The sequence below is a fragment of the Canis lupus genome, chromosome 8 (genome assembly GCF_011100685.1).
Source record: "Canis lupus familiaris isolate Mischka breed German Shepherd chromosome 8, alternate assembly UU_Cfam_GSD_1.0, whole genome shotgun sequence".
Classification (NCBI taxonomy): domain Eukaryota; kingdom Metazoa; phylum Chordata; class Mammalia; order Carnivora; family Canidae; genus Canis; species Canis lupus.
In genome coordinates this window covers 3,012,098-3,028,271 of record NC_049229.1, presented here as the reverse complement: position 1 = coordinate 3,028,271, position 16,174 = coordinate 3,012,098, and the positions used below count along the sequence as shown (strand labels likewise).

At 45.1% G+C, this 16,174-nt stretch overlaps 1 protein-coding gene across 4 annotated transcripts in view; it reads right to left on the bottom strand.

Moving 5' to 3' along the window:
• The window catches only part of LOC607937 (T cell receptor alpha variable 9-2), a 544,059-nt gene that overhangs the window by 47,376 nt on the left and 480,509 nt on the right, over nucleotides 1–16,174 (bottom strand). The window contains exon 4 of one of the 4 annotated variants that reach the window (XM_038544140.1): nucleotides 5,172–5,227. The exons of the other annotated variants lie outside the window; for them this stretch is intronic. Within the exon in view, the coding sequence (XP_038400068.1) occupies nucleotides 5,172–5,227 (56 nt within the window). The remainder of the gene's footprint in view (nucleotides 1–5,171; nucleotides 5,228–16,174) is intronic. 4 annotated transcript variants of the gene reach the window in all.

Below are 16,174 nucleotides of genomic sequence, written 5' to 3'. Positions count from 1 at the left end.
GTCTTATCAGGTTAACACACGGAAGCTCATTTAGAAATTCATTAGGTGTCTGGGATGTGAGAGCTGGTCATTATAGATTAAGGGCTTTCTCTCAAGTAGTAAAGGACTTATGGGGAATAATGGTGAGTCTTGTTCCAGGCCCAAAGAAAAGCCTTGTTCCAAGCTTGTTTGTCCCAGAGATTGGCACGGCTTTTCTGCCTAGTACAAAAACACTCTCAACTCTGCTAAATTTCCTTCCTTTTCTTCCTCTATACAGCTCACCAGAGGTATGCTATACATATTCGACTCCTACTTGGTGACAGTAGGAATTTTAAAAAGGTTTTTAAAAGCCATCTTATGGAAAATACGGTCTTCCATGTTTCTTGACCAAAAGAATAAATTAAAAAGAAAAGATCCAAGTCACCAACAGTTTCTCTTCTGTCCTCCCCTATTTTTTCTTTATTTCTTTCTTTTACCAAACAAAAACTTGCCATTTCCATGCTTGAAAGACAGTTTTCTCCTTGAATGACAGTTCTTAGAGAATTCTAGAAACCACAGGGGTGGTTTCTACTCTAGTACACTATTAGGAAAATCATTTTTAGTTTTCATGAACCTCCCACATTGGATGTTTTTATTTCTCCAAGTTAGCCAGACTTACATTCTCTCAGTCTTAGCCTAGAATTCCCAGATCCAGTTCACCTTCAGGCTTGCCCCACTTTTTGCCTCTAGCTGAAACTGAATGGGCTGGGGAAGACCCTATTGGCTAGGTTTTCCACACATCCTACTAAGTATTACAAAAAGAAAATAAAACTGAACAGTGAAAGTCCTCGGTTAGAAGTTGAGAAGGCAGAGAAAATTAGACAAGACACGAATGTAGTGGGCAGCTGTGCCTCAGCCGGGAACATCCAGACCTACCTGGTTTGACTCGTAAAGTGGTCCCCTGCCCAAAGATGAGTTTTCCTATGTCGCTAGAGCCACACTCTAGTGCTGCACTTTACAAAAACTTTAGAAGGATAGAATTATTCCCTCTTCCTTCCCCCTACCCCCAACAACCTGATTTAGTCCTAATAACTGATATTTACTGAAGACTTACTATGTGCCAGCCACTAGGCAAGCCCTTTATAGGTACTAACTCTTTTAATCTCATAACAATACAGTGAATTAGGTAGTATTATTGTCCCCATTTTACAGATGAGAACAATGAGGCGTGAAGAGATTAGGTAACCTGCCCAAGGTCACACATCCAGTAAATGGCAGAGTTCAGTATGCCCTGCAGTTCAATTCTAAAACTCATGTTCTTAAGCATTATGCTATTAGCCATCTTTTCTATTTTAGGTTTTCCTTTGAAGTGTGTATGCCAGTAACATTGACAAAACAGTTAGCTCACTGACCCTAATAAATGTACCCTGAGCCTGTTCTCCGGGAAGGCTCACATTTCATCAACTGAACATTAGAACCGATTCGGTATTTACACGCTGTCTCTTCATCTGGGCGCTGCAATTGACATTTCCCATTTTTTTTCTTGCAACGCGTGTCCTACATTTAGAGCTGCAAAGGTAAGGTGACCTTCTCCCTGGAGAGTCTTATCAGGTTAACACACAGAAGCTCATTTAGAAATTCATTAACACCTATATCAAAGATGCCTTTCCCGAAGCTCCTTGGCTCCACTGTCAACTCCTCTACTTCTCCCCGAGCTTTGCCGAGCCTACAACTGCCCTGGGAGCTAGCCCCAGCCAAAGCCACAGCAAACGCTGCTGGGAACAGAGGCTGATTGTGTGAAGCATGATTCCAAACAGGGTAGGTGGTCTCTAAGATGCTCCTGAAGATTCTGGGAGAGAAGAACTTCTCGGGGGAGGCCAGAATTAGGGTGAAATCAAATCCTCTCCTGTTACTACTAGCAAATCCTCTCTAAGCCTATAAGCCAAAGAGGACTCAGAAATGCAGTAATTATATGGCAAGTCTGAGTCATTCTGGATTGTCCATGGTGGGGAGGCTTTCTCCAGGGTGGCCACAGGGATGGCCCAGAGTCCTGGGAGTTCCTGGCAGTGCCTGACTTATGTTTGGCCAGGGGGAAACAGTATTTACAATGGCCCACGTGAGGTTGGCGCAGTGTGAACGGAGGGGGCTGTGCTACAAGATGCATATTGTCACCTTCTCCAACTTTCAATCCCTAAAGGCTCTTTCTTGGAATGGGTCCTCCTGTGCTCTATATGAAAATAATCGAATACTCTAACTGCCTTCCTACCATGCATTTCTGGATCCCTCTACCAAGTTATTTTGATTGAAGGGTAAGCAGGGGCTCAGCTTGGGCGGACAGGAGAAAAACGTGACCCGCAACTGCACAATTTAAACATTAGGGCTTAAAAGGGAGACAGTTCTGAGATATTTCAAACTGCAGAGACAGGTTTGAGAGAGTTAATTTGAAGACTCACTTGGATTTACTGCCAGCCTTGTTCCCAATCCCCAAATCAGCTTACGGTTGTTGCCAATATTACACAGTCATAGGAAGCTTTACAGAAACCGACCAGGCCAATGTGTATCAGGAAATCCCTCTCAATCCCCAAATCCAGCCAGCGTGCTCCTCCAGCTGGGACCCTGGCCAAAGAGGCAGGGGAGGAGACTATTTATTATTGTGGTCAATTCATAGCATGGTCGGGATGGAAAAGCTCTTCTCAGATAAAATAGTTCATCCCTCCATCTTTAGACCGAGCTGCCCCCTGACCGGCAAGGAGTGCTGCGATCCTGGAGAAGCCACTGGGGAAGGATCCTCCCACTCCAATGCCCAGCCATCCCTGCATTCATCACAGTCAGAACTGTCTAGTCCAATGGTTAAGACAGAAAGGACAAGGAATCTGTTATTCTCTAGCCCATTTTTCCCTATGTTTGGCCATCACACATGTGCCTATTTTCACAGGTACCTATGGCATGTGTATACACTGTATAACCATTAGGATTCACAATTAGAATTAACAGAAAAAATAAAATTGGGTGGAGAAAACAGCCCTCATATGAAGCTTACTGCTATGGCTTCCTTTAGAAATTAGAGCATTCATTACGGATTCAGCAGAGATACTTACTGGGTTTGACCATTAACCTTGTTCCCCCTCCAAATGTGAGCCTGTTGCCTGCATTATTATTCACACAGTGATCTTCAGCTCAGCAAAAACCTCCTAGAAACTGAACTAAGTTTTCCCTAAAGATCTTCTGGAAGGAGCGATACCATGAGCACAGAGAATATTAAGTAATTGTCAGAGTAATAACCTGGCACAGAATCCTAGTGCCAGCTTGGATTTCAGGACTGTTTCCACATTGGCTAAATGAAGGATATTCTTTCTAAATATTCTAAAGAGGGAGTTTTCCTGCACAAGCCCAGAATGCTGACTGCCAGAATCCTAGCATATCCTCCTGTGTTTTAGCTAATAATTCACCAGGGTTTCTGAAGATCATACTCCTCATTCAGATAAAATAGGAACAGCTCATGTCCATGGCACCAAGCCAAAGGAGTCAGAGATTTTGTCATCGACCGTGGGAGAGAGCAAGGCAGCTGCAGGAGGGGTAAGCATGTTGGTCCACCCCTCAGGGTGCTGGAGCCAGACACCTCTGACCAAGGTCCAGCCTGTGGAACATCAAAAGGATATTTCCACCTTTTCTCATTCCAAAGAACTAGAGACAGGAGCAGGCACTGGCCAGCCCTGAATTCACCAACTCCAACCGCAGACCTTTTCACTCCCTGCTTAGATGGTCACCAGGACAAGGACACTTCTCCTCTTTGTCCTAGGGTAGACTTTTCAATTCTTTCTGTCCCTTTCCCCAGGTCACATATCTTGAGGATTACTTTGAACTCTTTCTCCTATTATTGAACTATTTCTCCTAGGTAGCTTCTCCTATTCTTTCTAGATGATCCTTTGAGATCTCTCTTAATTTTGAGGGTAACTTGAAGGAAAATCTAAGAAGGAACTCCATGGGCACCACTGCTCAGTGTACAGCATGGTATCCTCCTTTCCCTCATTTTGGGCTGCCTAGAGGACCAGGGGCTTAACGAGCAACACTCAGGAACAGGCCATTCCAGAGGGAAAACAAGAAACACACAGGTAATATGGCAGTCCATAAATTTCCTACTTGGATTTAGTCAGTGTCCTTCCTTCTCCAGAGAATATCTTCCCGTGGGCGGATCCCTCGCTCCCATATCCATTACAAAAGCACCTCCTTTCTTCCTACTTTGTTGTTTGCCTGCTGGATCTCTTACCCAAGCATCTTTAATTTTTAAAAAGGCATATAATTTCTCAAACTCTCCCTGTGAAATTAAGTCTGGTGTCACCTACGCAGGGTGTCCTGGCTAAGACACTGTGAAACTCAATTTGTTTCATGTGTACAAGTCTGTTTATAGTGGTGGGGCCATGGCGACTGATTTATGAACACGAAGTGTAGGTGTGAGCATGTGTCAGCATTCAGGGGAAGTAGGTGGCCCGTTTGCCTGGAGCAGAACATTTGTGGAAGGGAATAGCTGGGAATAAATTTAGAGAATGGAAATGGCCCAGGTTTTAGAGAATCTTAAGTGGCAGGCTAACAAGTGGATATAATGGCTTCTCAAAATATGAATGCCCAGAATATGAAATGTTGAGTTGGACACAGGAGAGCTCCCCCAAAAGAAGGGTAGGAAAAGCAAGTGAAAAGTATGGAATGAGAATACAGTTTTATTTTTTTCAATTTTATTTTTAAAAGATTTTATTTATTTATTCATGAGAGACAGAGAGAGAGAGAGAGAGAGAGAGGCAGAGACACAGGCAGAGGGAGAAGCAGGCTCCATGCAGAAGCCCGACATGGGACTTGATCCCAGGACTCCAGGATCATGCTCTGGGCCAAAGGCAGGCACTAAGCCACTGAGCCACCCAGGGATTCCCAAGAATACAGTTTTAAAAGGAGAATAAGGAACAAAGAATTCCTACTGTGTTTAGAGGGGTCTCTCAAGCTCTTTAATTAATAAATATTTTTCTAATGATTAATACAATTCTAATGAGAATGGTGGTAAGTCCATTGTGGTGAGCCACGGAGTAGAGAGACCCAGAATTGCCACTTCAGGTAGCAGTAATGTTCGCTTCTGCAGCTTATACTGAGTATTTCTCTTATTTTACCTTTTCTTGACCCTCTAACACCAACACCTTTAAAAATGAAGTCTTGTCTGTAATACTCACTTGGTAAAACCTTCAGCTTAGTGCCTTTTCCAAAGGTGTATTTGTAGTTTCCTGAGGTAGTCACAGTGTTATATGGCTCTACATAAACCACCATAAGGTTACCATTTCTTGGAGTAGCTTTGCTGTCAATTAGTAGGACATCATATGCACTTCCCCATTGAAAGGTACTGTTCTCATGGTTTTCTAAAAGGAATTTACTTGGGATGATATCTCAGTTCATACATAAAGTCTTCTCTGCTTTGGTGGGGTCTGAGTTTGGAAAACTTCCTCAATTTCATGTTATGTTTATCTTAAGTGTATTTATTAAGAGGCTATTTTAATAAACATGTCAGGATTTAAACCTCTAAATGATTGTTGACCCCTTTGAAGTAGTCCCTTTAGGACTTCCAGTGAGAACCAGTTTAAGAGCCACACACACACATACACACACACACCAGTGACATGATTTTATATTCATATCTCATTTTGGAACCAAAATAATACCAGTAATGAGTTTGAGTCCCTTCTTTCTTTATAAATCATAGCTCTGAAAGGCTTTTGATTATTAACAGAAATGAAATCCACTTTCAAAGGATAAAGCCATCATGGATACTACAAAAAGAATGTGCCTTAAAAAAAAAAAAAAAAAAGGATGTGACTTGACCTTTAAGGGCAGATTCAAAAGCAGAAGGGACTCATGGGCAGTGAGTCATCAGACTAACCTATGTGCCACTTTCAGCTGAGTGGCTTACCTGGGCCACTCATTTAAATGTATCAATTCCCTTTGCTAACAAATCAGCCCCATTACCTAAGTGTCACACCTGGTTCAGGCACAGAGGGTTGTTGACGAGAAATACTATGAAATGCAAAGCGGCAGGCTTTACTGCAAATAGTATGCCTGTTTGTCCTTCTCCGATTGACTCAACATTATATGTTCTCATTCATTTGGGGAATATAAATAATAGTGAAAGGGAATATAAGGGAGGGGAGAAGAAATGTGTGGGAAATATCAGAAAGGGAGACAGAACATAGACTCCTAACTCTGGGAAACGAACTAGGGGTGGTGGAAGGGGAGGAGGGTGGGAGGTGGGGGTGAGTGGGTGACGGGCACTGAGGGGGGCACTTGACGGGATGAGCACTGGGTGTTATTCTGTATGTTGGTAAATTGAACACCAATAAAAAATAAATTTATTTAAAAAAAATAAAAAAAACCAAATAGTATGCCTGCATGGAAAGTATCCCCCAGTTTCTGTAATTCTAACAGGAAAGAGAAAAATAACAACAAAAAGCAAAACCACAAAACGCTGAATTCTGCAAGTGTGGGGATAGCTCGTACCTCTTTGATACTGCTTTCTATAATCCATCTTTGTTACTCTGTCCCTGACAGCTTCACAGCTTGCTTTATCACAGGTAATCCCGCAGAGATGGGGAGTTTTCTAAGGTTCTGGGATTCTCTGGTCCTCCTACGAGGTCACCTCAGCCAGCCATGGTAAATGGGTGAGGCTTGTCCCCTGGGTGAACAGGGCCCGTCCTGTCTCCAGAGAAGGTTTCCTTCTACTATTCTCCCAGAAGAGGAAAGCCATGAGGAGCTTGTAATCCTGCTGCCCAAGCCTCACCGGAGTCCTCAGTCCACTTGCCAGATTTTCCTATTCTACTGGGTGACAGGCGCATAAACTTAACTGGATCCCCAGCACTTATCTGTTAAGGACACGCTTCCTTAGCTCCACACTCCTGCTTTGGTCGCCTCCCTTTCCATTTGTTTTATATCTGTCTCTATCACAAAGCTTTTCTCCTCTTATCTCTGCCTCTTTCCCAAAGCCTTAACGTGTTATGTGGACCTTTGAGAAACACTGCTTGCAGTATTAATACAATTTATCAAACTGCCCATAGACCTGATAACCAAATCCAGCCTCTGGGGAAACGCATGTTCATATCTGGCTCACACATCCGACATGGTTAACAACTGCACACTAAATGAAGCAATTAAATTCAGCTGTGTTTCAACAGGTCCCACTGGATTTCTTTCCAGAAAGGATAATTAGTTAACCACAAGAACTCACCGGGTATGACCAGCAGCGAGGTGCCTTTGCCAAAATTGAGGCTATACCTGTTGTCTGAGTTCCACAGTGCATTTACCTTAAACAAAAAGCCCCTCACAGTAACCACTCTGCTGTTCCCCTCACGTGGCTCCCCATTGGCTCTAATGTCTGAAAGCCAACCATGTAGCAGTCACACAGACCATGGCTTGTCCATGAGACCATTGCTGAGAAGGTCACCCACTTGCCATAGTGAGGAGGGCAATCACTCCCAAGAGCTGCCATCCTGGGGAGAAGACCTTGTTTCATGTCCTGAAACTCAAGAGTTTTCCACCATCTGGCAGAGGGAAGTGCCCAACTGGGCTGAGGACAGTTGGGGGGTGGGTGGGGGGAAGGCATAGATCAGGAGCAGTTCTGAGGGCTCAAGGGTGAAGGGTGGAGAAACACCACCAGAGAAAGAGGTTGGTGAATTTCACTTCCTACTCTGGGTTGTCCTGGTTGATTTAGTTTCCAAGACCCCCAACACTTACTTGGTTTAACGGAGAGTTGAGTGCCTTTTCCAAAGATGAGTCGTCCTTGGCTGCCTCCATAATTCACACAGTCATATGGCGCCTTACAATAACCAGTGGGAGGGAAGGACTGGGGGGACACTGGGCAAGGGAGGCCACTTTCCCCTTTGGTGGAAGCCTCACCACCCCGCAGCCTCAGCTCCCAGCTCCTTGGCAGGGTTATAGGACATTCCTCTAAAAGTAACTGCCGGCTGCATGGATAGATCTGAGCTTGATCCTAATCCACCGTTTTGGTGGAACAGAACACTGGGTTTTGATATCCTGCTCATGCCTGAGACACATGGGACAATTGTAAAGTCAGGCAGAGACATGCCACTTAGCATAGGTGGTCACAATGGGGGCAGAGAGTGATTATTTTAGGGACCAGGATCATCACGCCACTTTCAGAGCCATAGTTCTTGTGAAGAATATTAATGAAAACAACAACAAAACCCAAAAGATACAGTAAGAGAGCTATTTGTACTCCTTTTGGATTGGAGGGGTTCTCATTGAGGAAAACCTGATTTCTGAGTTGTTAGGTCTTTTTCTTGGTCTTATCACAGAATATGGGTGTTGCCTATTATCTTTAGCATTTCTTTAGCATATCCAGAGCCAATGAACAAGCCTGTGAAAACTTCTACTTCTTCATGACCTGTCCTTAGGATTGCCTGAATTCACTAACTAACAGACTTCCCATCAGCTCAGGCACAAAGAAATGAGGCACATCAATACAGGTAGGAGTGGCAGTGTCTCAAAACTGCACAGAAGACCAGCACCACTCATACCAGCTTTTGAGATTGACCCGCTCCCCTCACTCACTTGGCTTTACAGTCAGTCTGGTACCTGCTCCAAAGTGAAGGCCATAGTTATTATTGCCACAGCGATACACCCTTTAACAAAAACCTCCTGGGGAAGCCTTGCAGCCAGGGTCCTAATGTAGCAGGCATGACGCAGAGAGGCACCGACCAACGCCACACCACACAACAGTCCTATTCTCCTTTTCCAATAGGAACCCAGCCACTGTGTCATGCTTCTAGGCTGTCAGGGTGGGTACGTCTCAGTTCACTAAGCACAGCTAATCTAGACCCCAAATTGGCACTCTGAGACATCTCATCAGCTTTCAAACAAGTTCCTGAACTGTGTATAAACCCATGCCACAAACAAATCATGCCCAAACACACTGTTTGTCTTCAGGGACCACTATGTATGAGGTGCTGCTGGGTGGCACGCTCCAGAACTTCTATAATTTGCGTCTTAATTATGGGTTCAAAATACTCAAACTACTCATCTATATAATTTCATGTTAATTATCACGTAGTCATCTCATAATTGGCAAATAATGAAACACAGCAGAACCTTGGGGGAGAGAATTGGCATTTGACTATGTGTTCAGAGGCCTAAGGTTTTGCTTTTACTGCAACGAGGGCCCGACCCAATGACTCCTCTCAGAAGTTAAGCGTGTAAGATGTTAAGCAAGTTTCCTTACAGCCTCTCTAAAACAGTCATTAGAAGGTCATCTAACCCGGTTCTTGTCATTTACACATATGCCCCCTGAGAAGTGATCGGAACATATAGGACTCTCTAGTCTCCATTTGAGAACCCTTTTCATTCTGCTGTCTGGAGTGACAAAGTCTTGAAGATGAATTAATTCCCAAGCTTACGTTCCAAAGGAAACACAGAGTGTGAAGGCCGAAGAAGCTTGGAGCAGGGAAAAGTCTGTTTTCACAGGTAGAAGGAAAGATTCCATCATGGAAAGAGAAAGAACACAGATTCTGATTGAATGCAGGTATCCTCAATGAGAACTCTAGGAGGGAGGAAGGACTATGTCCAGCCAGGACCGCCCCTCCATGGTAGCCCTTATTTGAAAGCAACACACAGTTAAGTTACCTCATGGCTCCCATCACCTACCCAGGGTGACCTGAAGCCTCGTTCCAGTCCCAAAGATGAATTTCCTGGCACCACCAGTGGTCACACCGTGAGATGCTCCATAACAGAAACCTGCTGCTAGAGTTTCCATCTGGTCTCCACTCTCCACTGGCTTACTCAGAGCTCTCTCCATGATCTCCTCCCAGATGTGCAGCTGGGTGGGCCCTCGGGGACCCATTACCTATTTCCAGACACTGCAGTTATAGCCACTCTGAGGGCAGTAGGGCGCTGGTCAGACACCTGTTTAGCTAACACTATCGGCCCCATGGCCCTCTCAGGCCTTAACTGATCATGGGGTGCTGCCTAGGTGCTTAGGGCCAAAGGGTTGTCAAGTTAAACTCTACAGACTCTTGAAACTGAACTCTTTGTCCTTTTCCTCTCTGGGCTTTATGTTAATGGATCCCTCTTGTCAGACTTGATAAGTGATGGGGCTCAGAAATCAAATGATGAATCACTGTTCTAGTATAAGGTCTTGAAATCAGGCAGAGAAGAGGGCATGAAGGCAGAGAAAGAGAAACAATTAAATCTCTATATGCACAGCCATTTCCGAAATTCCTACAAAAGCCATTTTCATTGTAAAAGTGCTGCTGGGGATCCCTGGATGGCTCAGCGTTTGGTGCCTGCCTTTGGCCCAGGGCAAGGTCCTGGAGTCCCGGGATCAAGTCCCACATCAGGCTCCCTGCATGGAGCCTGCTTCTCTCTCTGCCTGTGTCTCTGACTCTCTCTCTGTGCTTCTCATGAATAAATAACTAAAATCTTAAAAAAAAAAAAAAAAAAAAAGTAGCGGTGTAAAGGTGCTGCTAAGAAAGTAGCCCACAGATGTTCGTGCCCCAACCCAGAGTGGTGCCTTTTGTCCACCAGAGCCCAGAATTTCCAATGGCCTCATAATCAAATATAATCACACAAGCACAGCACACAGGAGTCCTCAAGGCACGGACTGTGTCACCTCCCTCATGTACATAGCTCAAAATCCCCCTGTGTGTGTTGGATGGTGCCAATGAAGGCGGTGGTACCAGAAACTCATCAGCAAGGTTTGGAAATGTCCCCATGGGGGCTGTATTTAGACTCCCACGTCCCAAGCAGAAGCACTTACAGGGCTTGATGATGAGTTGGGTCCCTTTCCCAAAGATGAGTTTGTTAGCTGTTCCTACAGTGACACCCTAGGTCGACACTTTACATAAACCTCTCTGCTAGAGACCCATGCTTTGAAGCTCTCAGAACCTCTACAGCTGCTCTGAAGCCCATGGACAACAGGAAGAGCTTGTATAGGCCTGGCTGGTGCTGTGGGTCATTTCTGCCACACCCTTGTTGCTGTCATAAAAGCCCGAAAGACACATGACCAAGGGAAGGGGCCCAGGAATGAGGACTGGGAGAGCCATCCCACAGCCACTCACTGTATCATGAGAACGGTGGTGGCCATGAAACTCTCCCCAGTTACGTAGGAGAGAGGATGGAGGATATGGAGACCCTTCCTCACTGATATTTAAAGGGGCATGAAAATATGTCATGGTTTGTCTATCTGGAATCTAAAACAGGACAACTCAAAAGTCAGGCCAGAATACATAATAGGAAAAGACATAAATACCTCACATTCCCTCAGACTTACTGGGCCTGACTGTTAAACGAGTCCTGGTCCCAAAAGTGAGCTTGTCCCTGCTGCCAGTCTTCTCACCGTTGTCAGCAGCTTCACAGAAACGGGGCAGACACCTGTCATGAGTGTCACCTCACCAGCCCATCCCCATTTGCCTGGCTTTCCCCTGACACGACCTAGAACTCACACCCTCTGTGTCCCCCACCCCCTGCCATCCCAAGTTCTCACACTGCCCTAAGTCACAGGCTTGGGAGAAATCACTAAGCTAGAGATGACATACTAAGTTTTCCATTTTGGAGTCTAGACACCACACGGCAGGCAGTGTGGTCCACAGAGACACTGACATAAAAAATATATATTAAAAAAAACCCTCTATTTTAAAGCTGTGGGTCACACCCGTTAATTGCTGTGATAGACTCTCTCAGAGGCAACGTTCAGCAACTTGAGCGAATCACGCTCAAGAGGTGTTTCTAGTGCCCCCGAAATCTCATGTTGTGTTTCTTTGGAGTCAAGTATTTCTAAACCAGAAAGTTGACTCAATATGGAACAAAACTTGGGCTAGGATTAGAGTGGGCCAGAATGTGTTTTATACTCACAGGGCTCGACTCTCAAAAACGGTTCCTGAGCCAAAGATGAGCCTCTTTCCTAAATCAGCTTGTTTTCCTACAGCATCAGACTCCTGTCCAAAAAACCATGTGGGCATGGGTGTGTGTGGGGGTGGGGTGGGGGGCCAGTGGCTAGGCCCTGGAAACAGAGGACTGTTCCACTTTGCTCTGAGGAACTGCTGATATTTGGCCAAGAAGCCAAGGACTTTGGAATAATTGCAGAAACTTTTAAATGTGGAAAGTCTATTGTGTATGGAATTTGGCTTGTGTTTGGTCTCTGCTTCTTGGCCTAGATAAATGTTGCAAATCTTCACTTGGAGGAACACTCCAAAGGGTTAGTGTATATTTTCTTCCATGGCTCTTCTAGCCCTCTAGCCAGAATTTTCTTTCATCTCATTAATCCTAATCATACTCCCCTGTTCCAAACCATTCTACTCTGCTGTGATGTCCTCTAATTTCAAAACCCATTGCAACTACCAACCACTAACAATTTCTGGAAGCACCGCTTGGAAACAAACTCATTAGAGCTGGCTTCCATATACAGCTTTCAGTCATTTGGGACTCCGAGTTGGTTTAGAGCCACCCTTCCTGGCCGCTGCTGGGTATAGCACTCTTACACTGAGTTGCTCTGCGTGGCACTATCCCAGTGTGTTATGTTTTGCCCTGGGATGATTCCCTGACCGCTTCTGGCTACTATGGCTCTGTGGCCGGGAGCTGCCTGACCATCACTGGGTCCCCAGATCCCACTGCTCGGGTCTCACTTTGTAACTCCACGACACTGCCTGAGCTCCCTGGATACAGAATGAGGAGAGTACGACTCTCCTACCTTATCTGGACAGGGCAGAAGAAAGACCTTGGACGTCTAAAGGCGCTCTACCAGGCCTAGCTGGGAGGCGCTTTGTCACGCAACTTGCAGTGGAACGGTCTGAGCCAGTCAGATCCTCAATACTGGTGCCTGTAAGGTCTGATGTAGCAAAAAGAAGAAAAAAATAAAAGAGATTCCTCTAGGTAACTGAGTAGTTAAGACAGTTGGAAAACGTATGCTTGGAAAGGTTCTATACCTTCAATTTTTGCTTTTGCAGTATGCTTTTCTTTCCATTTGGTGAAGTTGTCTTTGGTTATACAGTAGACATGTTCAAATTTTCCACAGCTTTTAATTTCAGGTGCAAGAAATGTATGTGCCCTGTGTTTTTCCCATTAGTCTGTGTGTGTGTGTGTGTGTGTGTGTATCCAGTATCCCCCTCTCTATTTCTATCATTTTTCTATCTCTCATCTATCTAGACATAGCTGTTTTAATGGTTAATTCTGTGCCTTGCCCAATCTATAATTTACTAAATGCAGATGTGCTGCCATACTGATAAACTACTGGAGAGAAACAAAACAAAAAACCCCAAACCCCTGAGTTTTCCAAGTTTAAACTTTCACCCTTGGAATCAGGGTTTTGTTTTGCCATTGATAAGTCTGCCCCACCAGAACATCAGCTCTTAGCACCTTTCCAAATACCTTTGCCATCTGTAAAGAGAGCCACACATTGGACTAATTTTTAAAATTATACTGCCTGGCATTCTGCCTGCCTGCCTCTCTGGCTCTCCTGGTTGCTTGTCTCTTTGGTAGCCTATGTTTCTACCATTCCTTCCAAACATATGCAGTACTCTAAGTGAAAATTATCATGCAAGATAAAAGTGAGGATGAAGTCATTCTGTCTGAATTCTCTTCACATGTCACATTAGCACCTGATGGCAATGGCCAAAAACAGAATTGTGAATCATATTTTCTGGTTTTGAATTAAATATTCAAGACTGAAGTTCCCTAGGAAGCTCAGGTACTTGGCTGACACCCATCTCTACCAGTTATGAGAAAGAACAGATAGAAGTTCTCATGCCTGAGCCTGCATGGTCCAGCATGAAACCCCCTGCTCTGAATCTTACACAGGTGACCTGGAAATTAAAGAATAGCTGGTCTCCTGACCAAGGGCAAAGTACTTACTGGGTGTAACAGTGACTCTAGTTCCTGTCCCAAAGATTAAGTTGTTGCTTCCATAGTTAGACACACAGAGTTCTAAGTCATTACAAAAACCATCCGTCCAAACTCTTTACCCTGTACAGGAGCCCCCCCACCCATTTCTCGTGCTTCCCCTCCCTGCCATGCTTCTATGGCCTCAAAGCCACCAGTGACTCTTTTGTACCATTCCCTGCTGGAGCAACTGAGAGAGAAACTGAGATAAAAGGCTAGAATTAGGAGAGGCTTTGACATGTGAGGTCTGTTTTGTTTTTTTCTGCCAAATTTTCCTTTGGAGAGAACAGAAATTCTTGTTCTCTGTCCGGGTGCTGTCAGCGATCCCTGGGCTCCAAACTCAGCGACGAGCCTGGACACTTCTGCTGTCTTGCTCATCCCCAGATTTGAATTTTTTCCCAAATTGTCCCATTTCCCTTTTCTAGCCTTCTGACCCATTTTCTCTCAATTGACAGCTGTCCCTCAACTTGCTGCTACAGTGGCTTCCTCCACAAAGGGCCACACGTCTCTGGTCAGTGCAGAAGTGAGGGGTCAGCGAGGGGACAGCCTGCTCCCTCCCCCTGGGGATTTTCAAGGAGGGGCAGGGAGGAGAGAAGGGAAGGGGAATAAAGACCTGTAGAGCCATAAATCATTCTTGGAGTGGAGGGGAAGGGCTCTCCACTATGTTCCAGAGAAAGTTATGCCTGGGAACAGAGAAATAGAGGAACAGACTTTTGACAATGCTTGCTAGAGTTTACAGGCCTTGCTCAACACCACCCTGATGGAAAATTTTCTTTGACTTACTTGGAATGACAGTCAAACTTGTCCCTCTCCCAAAATAGAAGTTCTGGTTACCGGTGTTCCACTGTGATAGGAAGCTCAACAAAAACCAGGCAGATGAGAGAGCCAGGGTCACACCTGGGGCCCCACCTGGCCCACCCAGCGAGCAAGCAGTGGGGCAGGCTGGCCAGCAGGTGGACCATCTCAGGGCTTAGAGCAGCTGTGACCATGTACTACTGGAGGGATTGAGCCCCCTTGAGAGGGGATAAGAGGAAAGGCTAACGTGCATCTGGTGCTGTTTGCTACCTAATTAAAGGTGTTGGTTCATTTGTTTTATGCCTGGGCATTTAAAACATTCTTTTTCTTTTAAGATTTAATTTCTCTCCTGATGATCCTATGATTTTGAAGTGCATTTTAATTAGGTCTCTTTATTACATTTTTTGAGTCTGGGAAAGATTTTATTTCTCTGTGAGATTTGGGGAACAATTCATTGTCTCCAGAACAATTCCATATGACGCTCTGATCACCTTGCTCTTTTCCAGCCCTGCTTGTTTCCCCTGGAACACCCCTGTTATGCATTGCCCATTGTCCATCCCTTCACCCCGCCCTGTCCTCCATATGCAATGAGCCTGTGTGGGGAGGACACACAGGTTGGTGACTTGATTTTTGAACTGCCATTTGCAAGTCCTGAGCTCTGCGTGCTGACTTTTAAGGACTCAAATTACATCTGCCGCTATTTGACTTTTTTTTTGGTCCGATTAGAGTTAATATACCTTGATTCTCTCGGCACAACCTGTTGAGGCCCATGCATGTGATGATTAATTAGCCCCACCATACAGGCAAAGTCACGGGGAGACTTACTTGGAATGACTGATAAGCTTGTCCCCTGCCCAAATGTCAACTTGTTGGAAGAGGTTGTCACACAGCTATGCAACCCTTTGCAATAACTGACAGGTGACTCTAACAGATTATAGACCCCTATCTCTCCACACCACTTCAAAAGGCATCTCAGGTACCTATGCTGTGGGGTTGCACTTAGGCCATATTCTGTAGGGCACGATAGGAAACTTGCTACAAAGGTGTGCTTCTCCACCTTGGATTCCAATTTCTGACATGCTGAAGGTTTGAAAAAGCATCAGCGAGCTCTTGTCTCCTCTTCCCTTCTCTGTTATTCCCTTATCCACAAAACATCCCAATCTGCATCTCATTTCCATCTCCAAGCTCTAGCATGGTGATACCAGGTCCTCAGGCACCATTGATCTGCCTTCTCTGAGACAGCATATGTTTCCTAGCATGCCGTGATTAAAAGACTGGAAATGCCAGGCTCTCAGAGGCTGAGATCTGGGCTCCTTGTTCCTTTATCTCTGGTCAATATGTTGTCCTCATTTGTCTGGCTAATGAAGAGTTGACCTTTCTAAGTGGATGCGTTTTGCTGAAATGACAAGGGCCCGGGGGGCTCACAACCAAAGCAGAGCTCTGAAGGCAGTTTTGGCTTTTCAGACCCCGTTGGCATAGTTCAGTCAAAAGGATCCCAGGCCCAAATGTC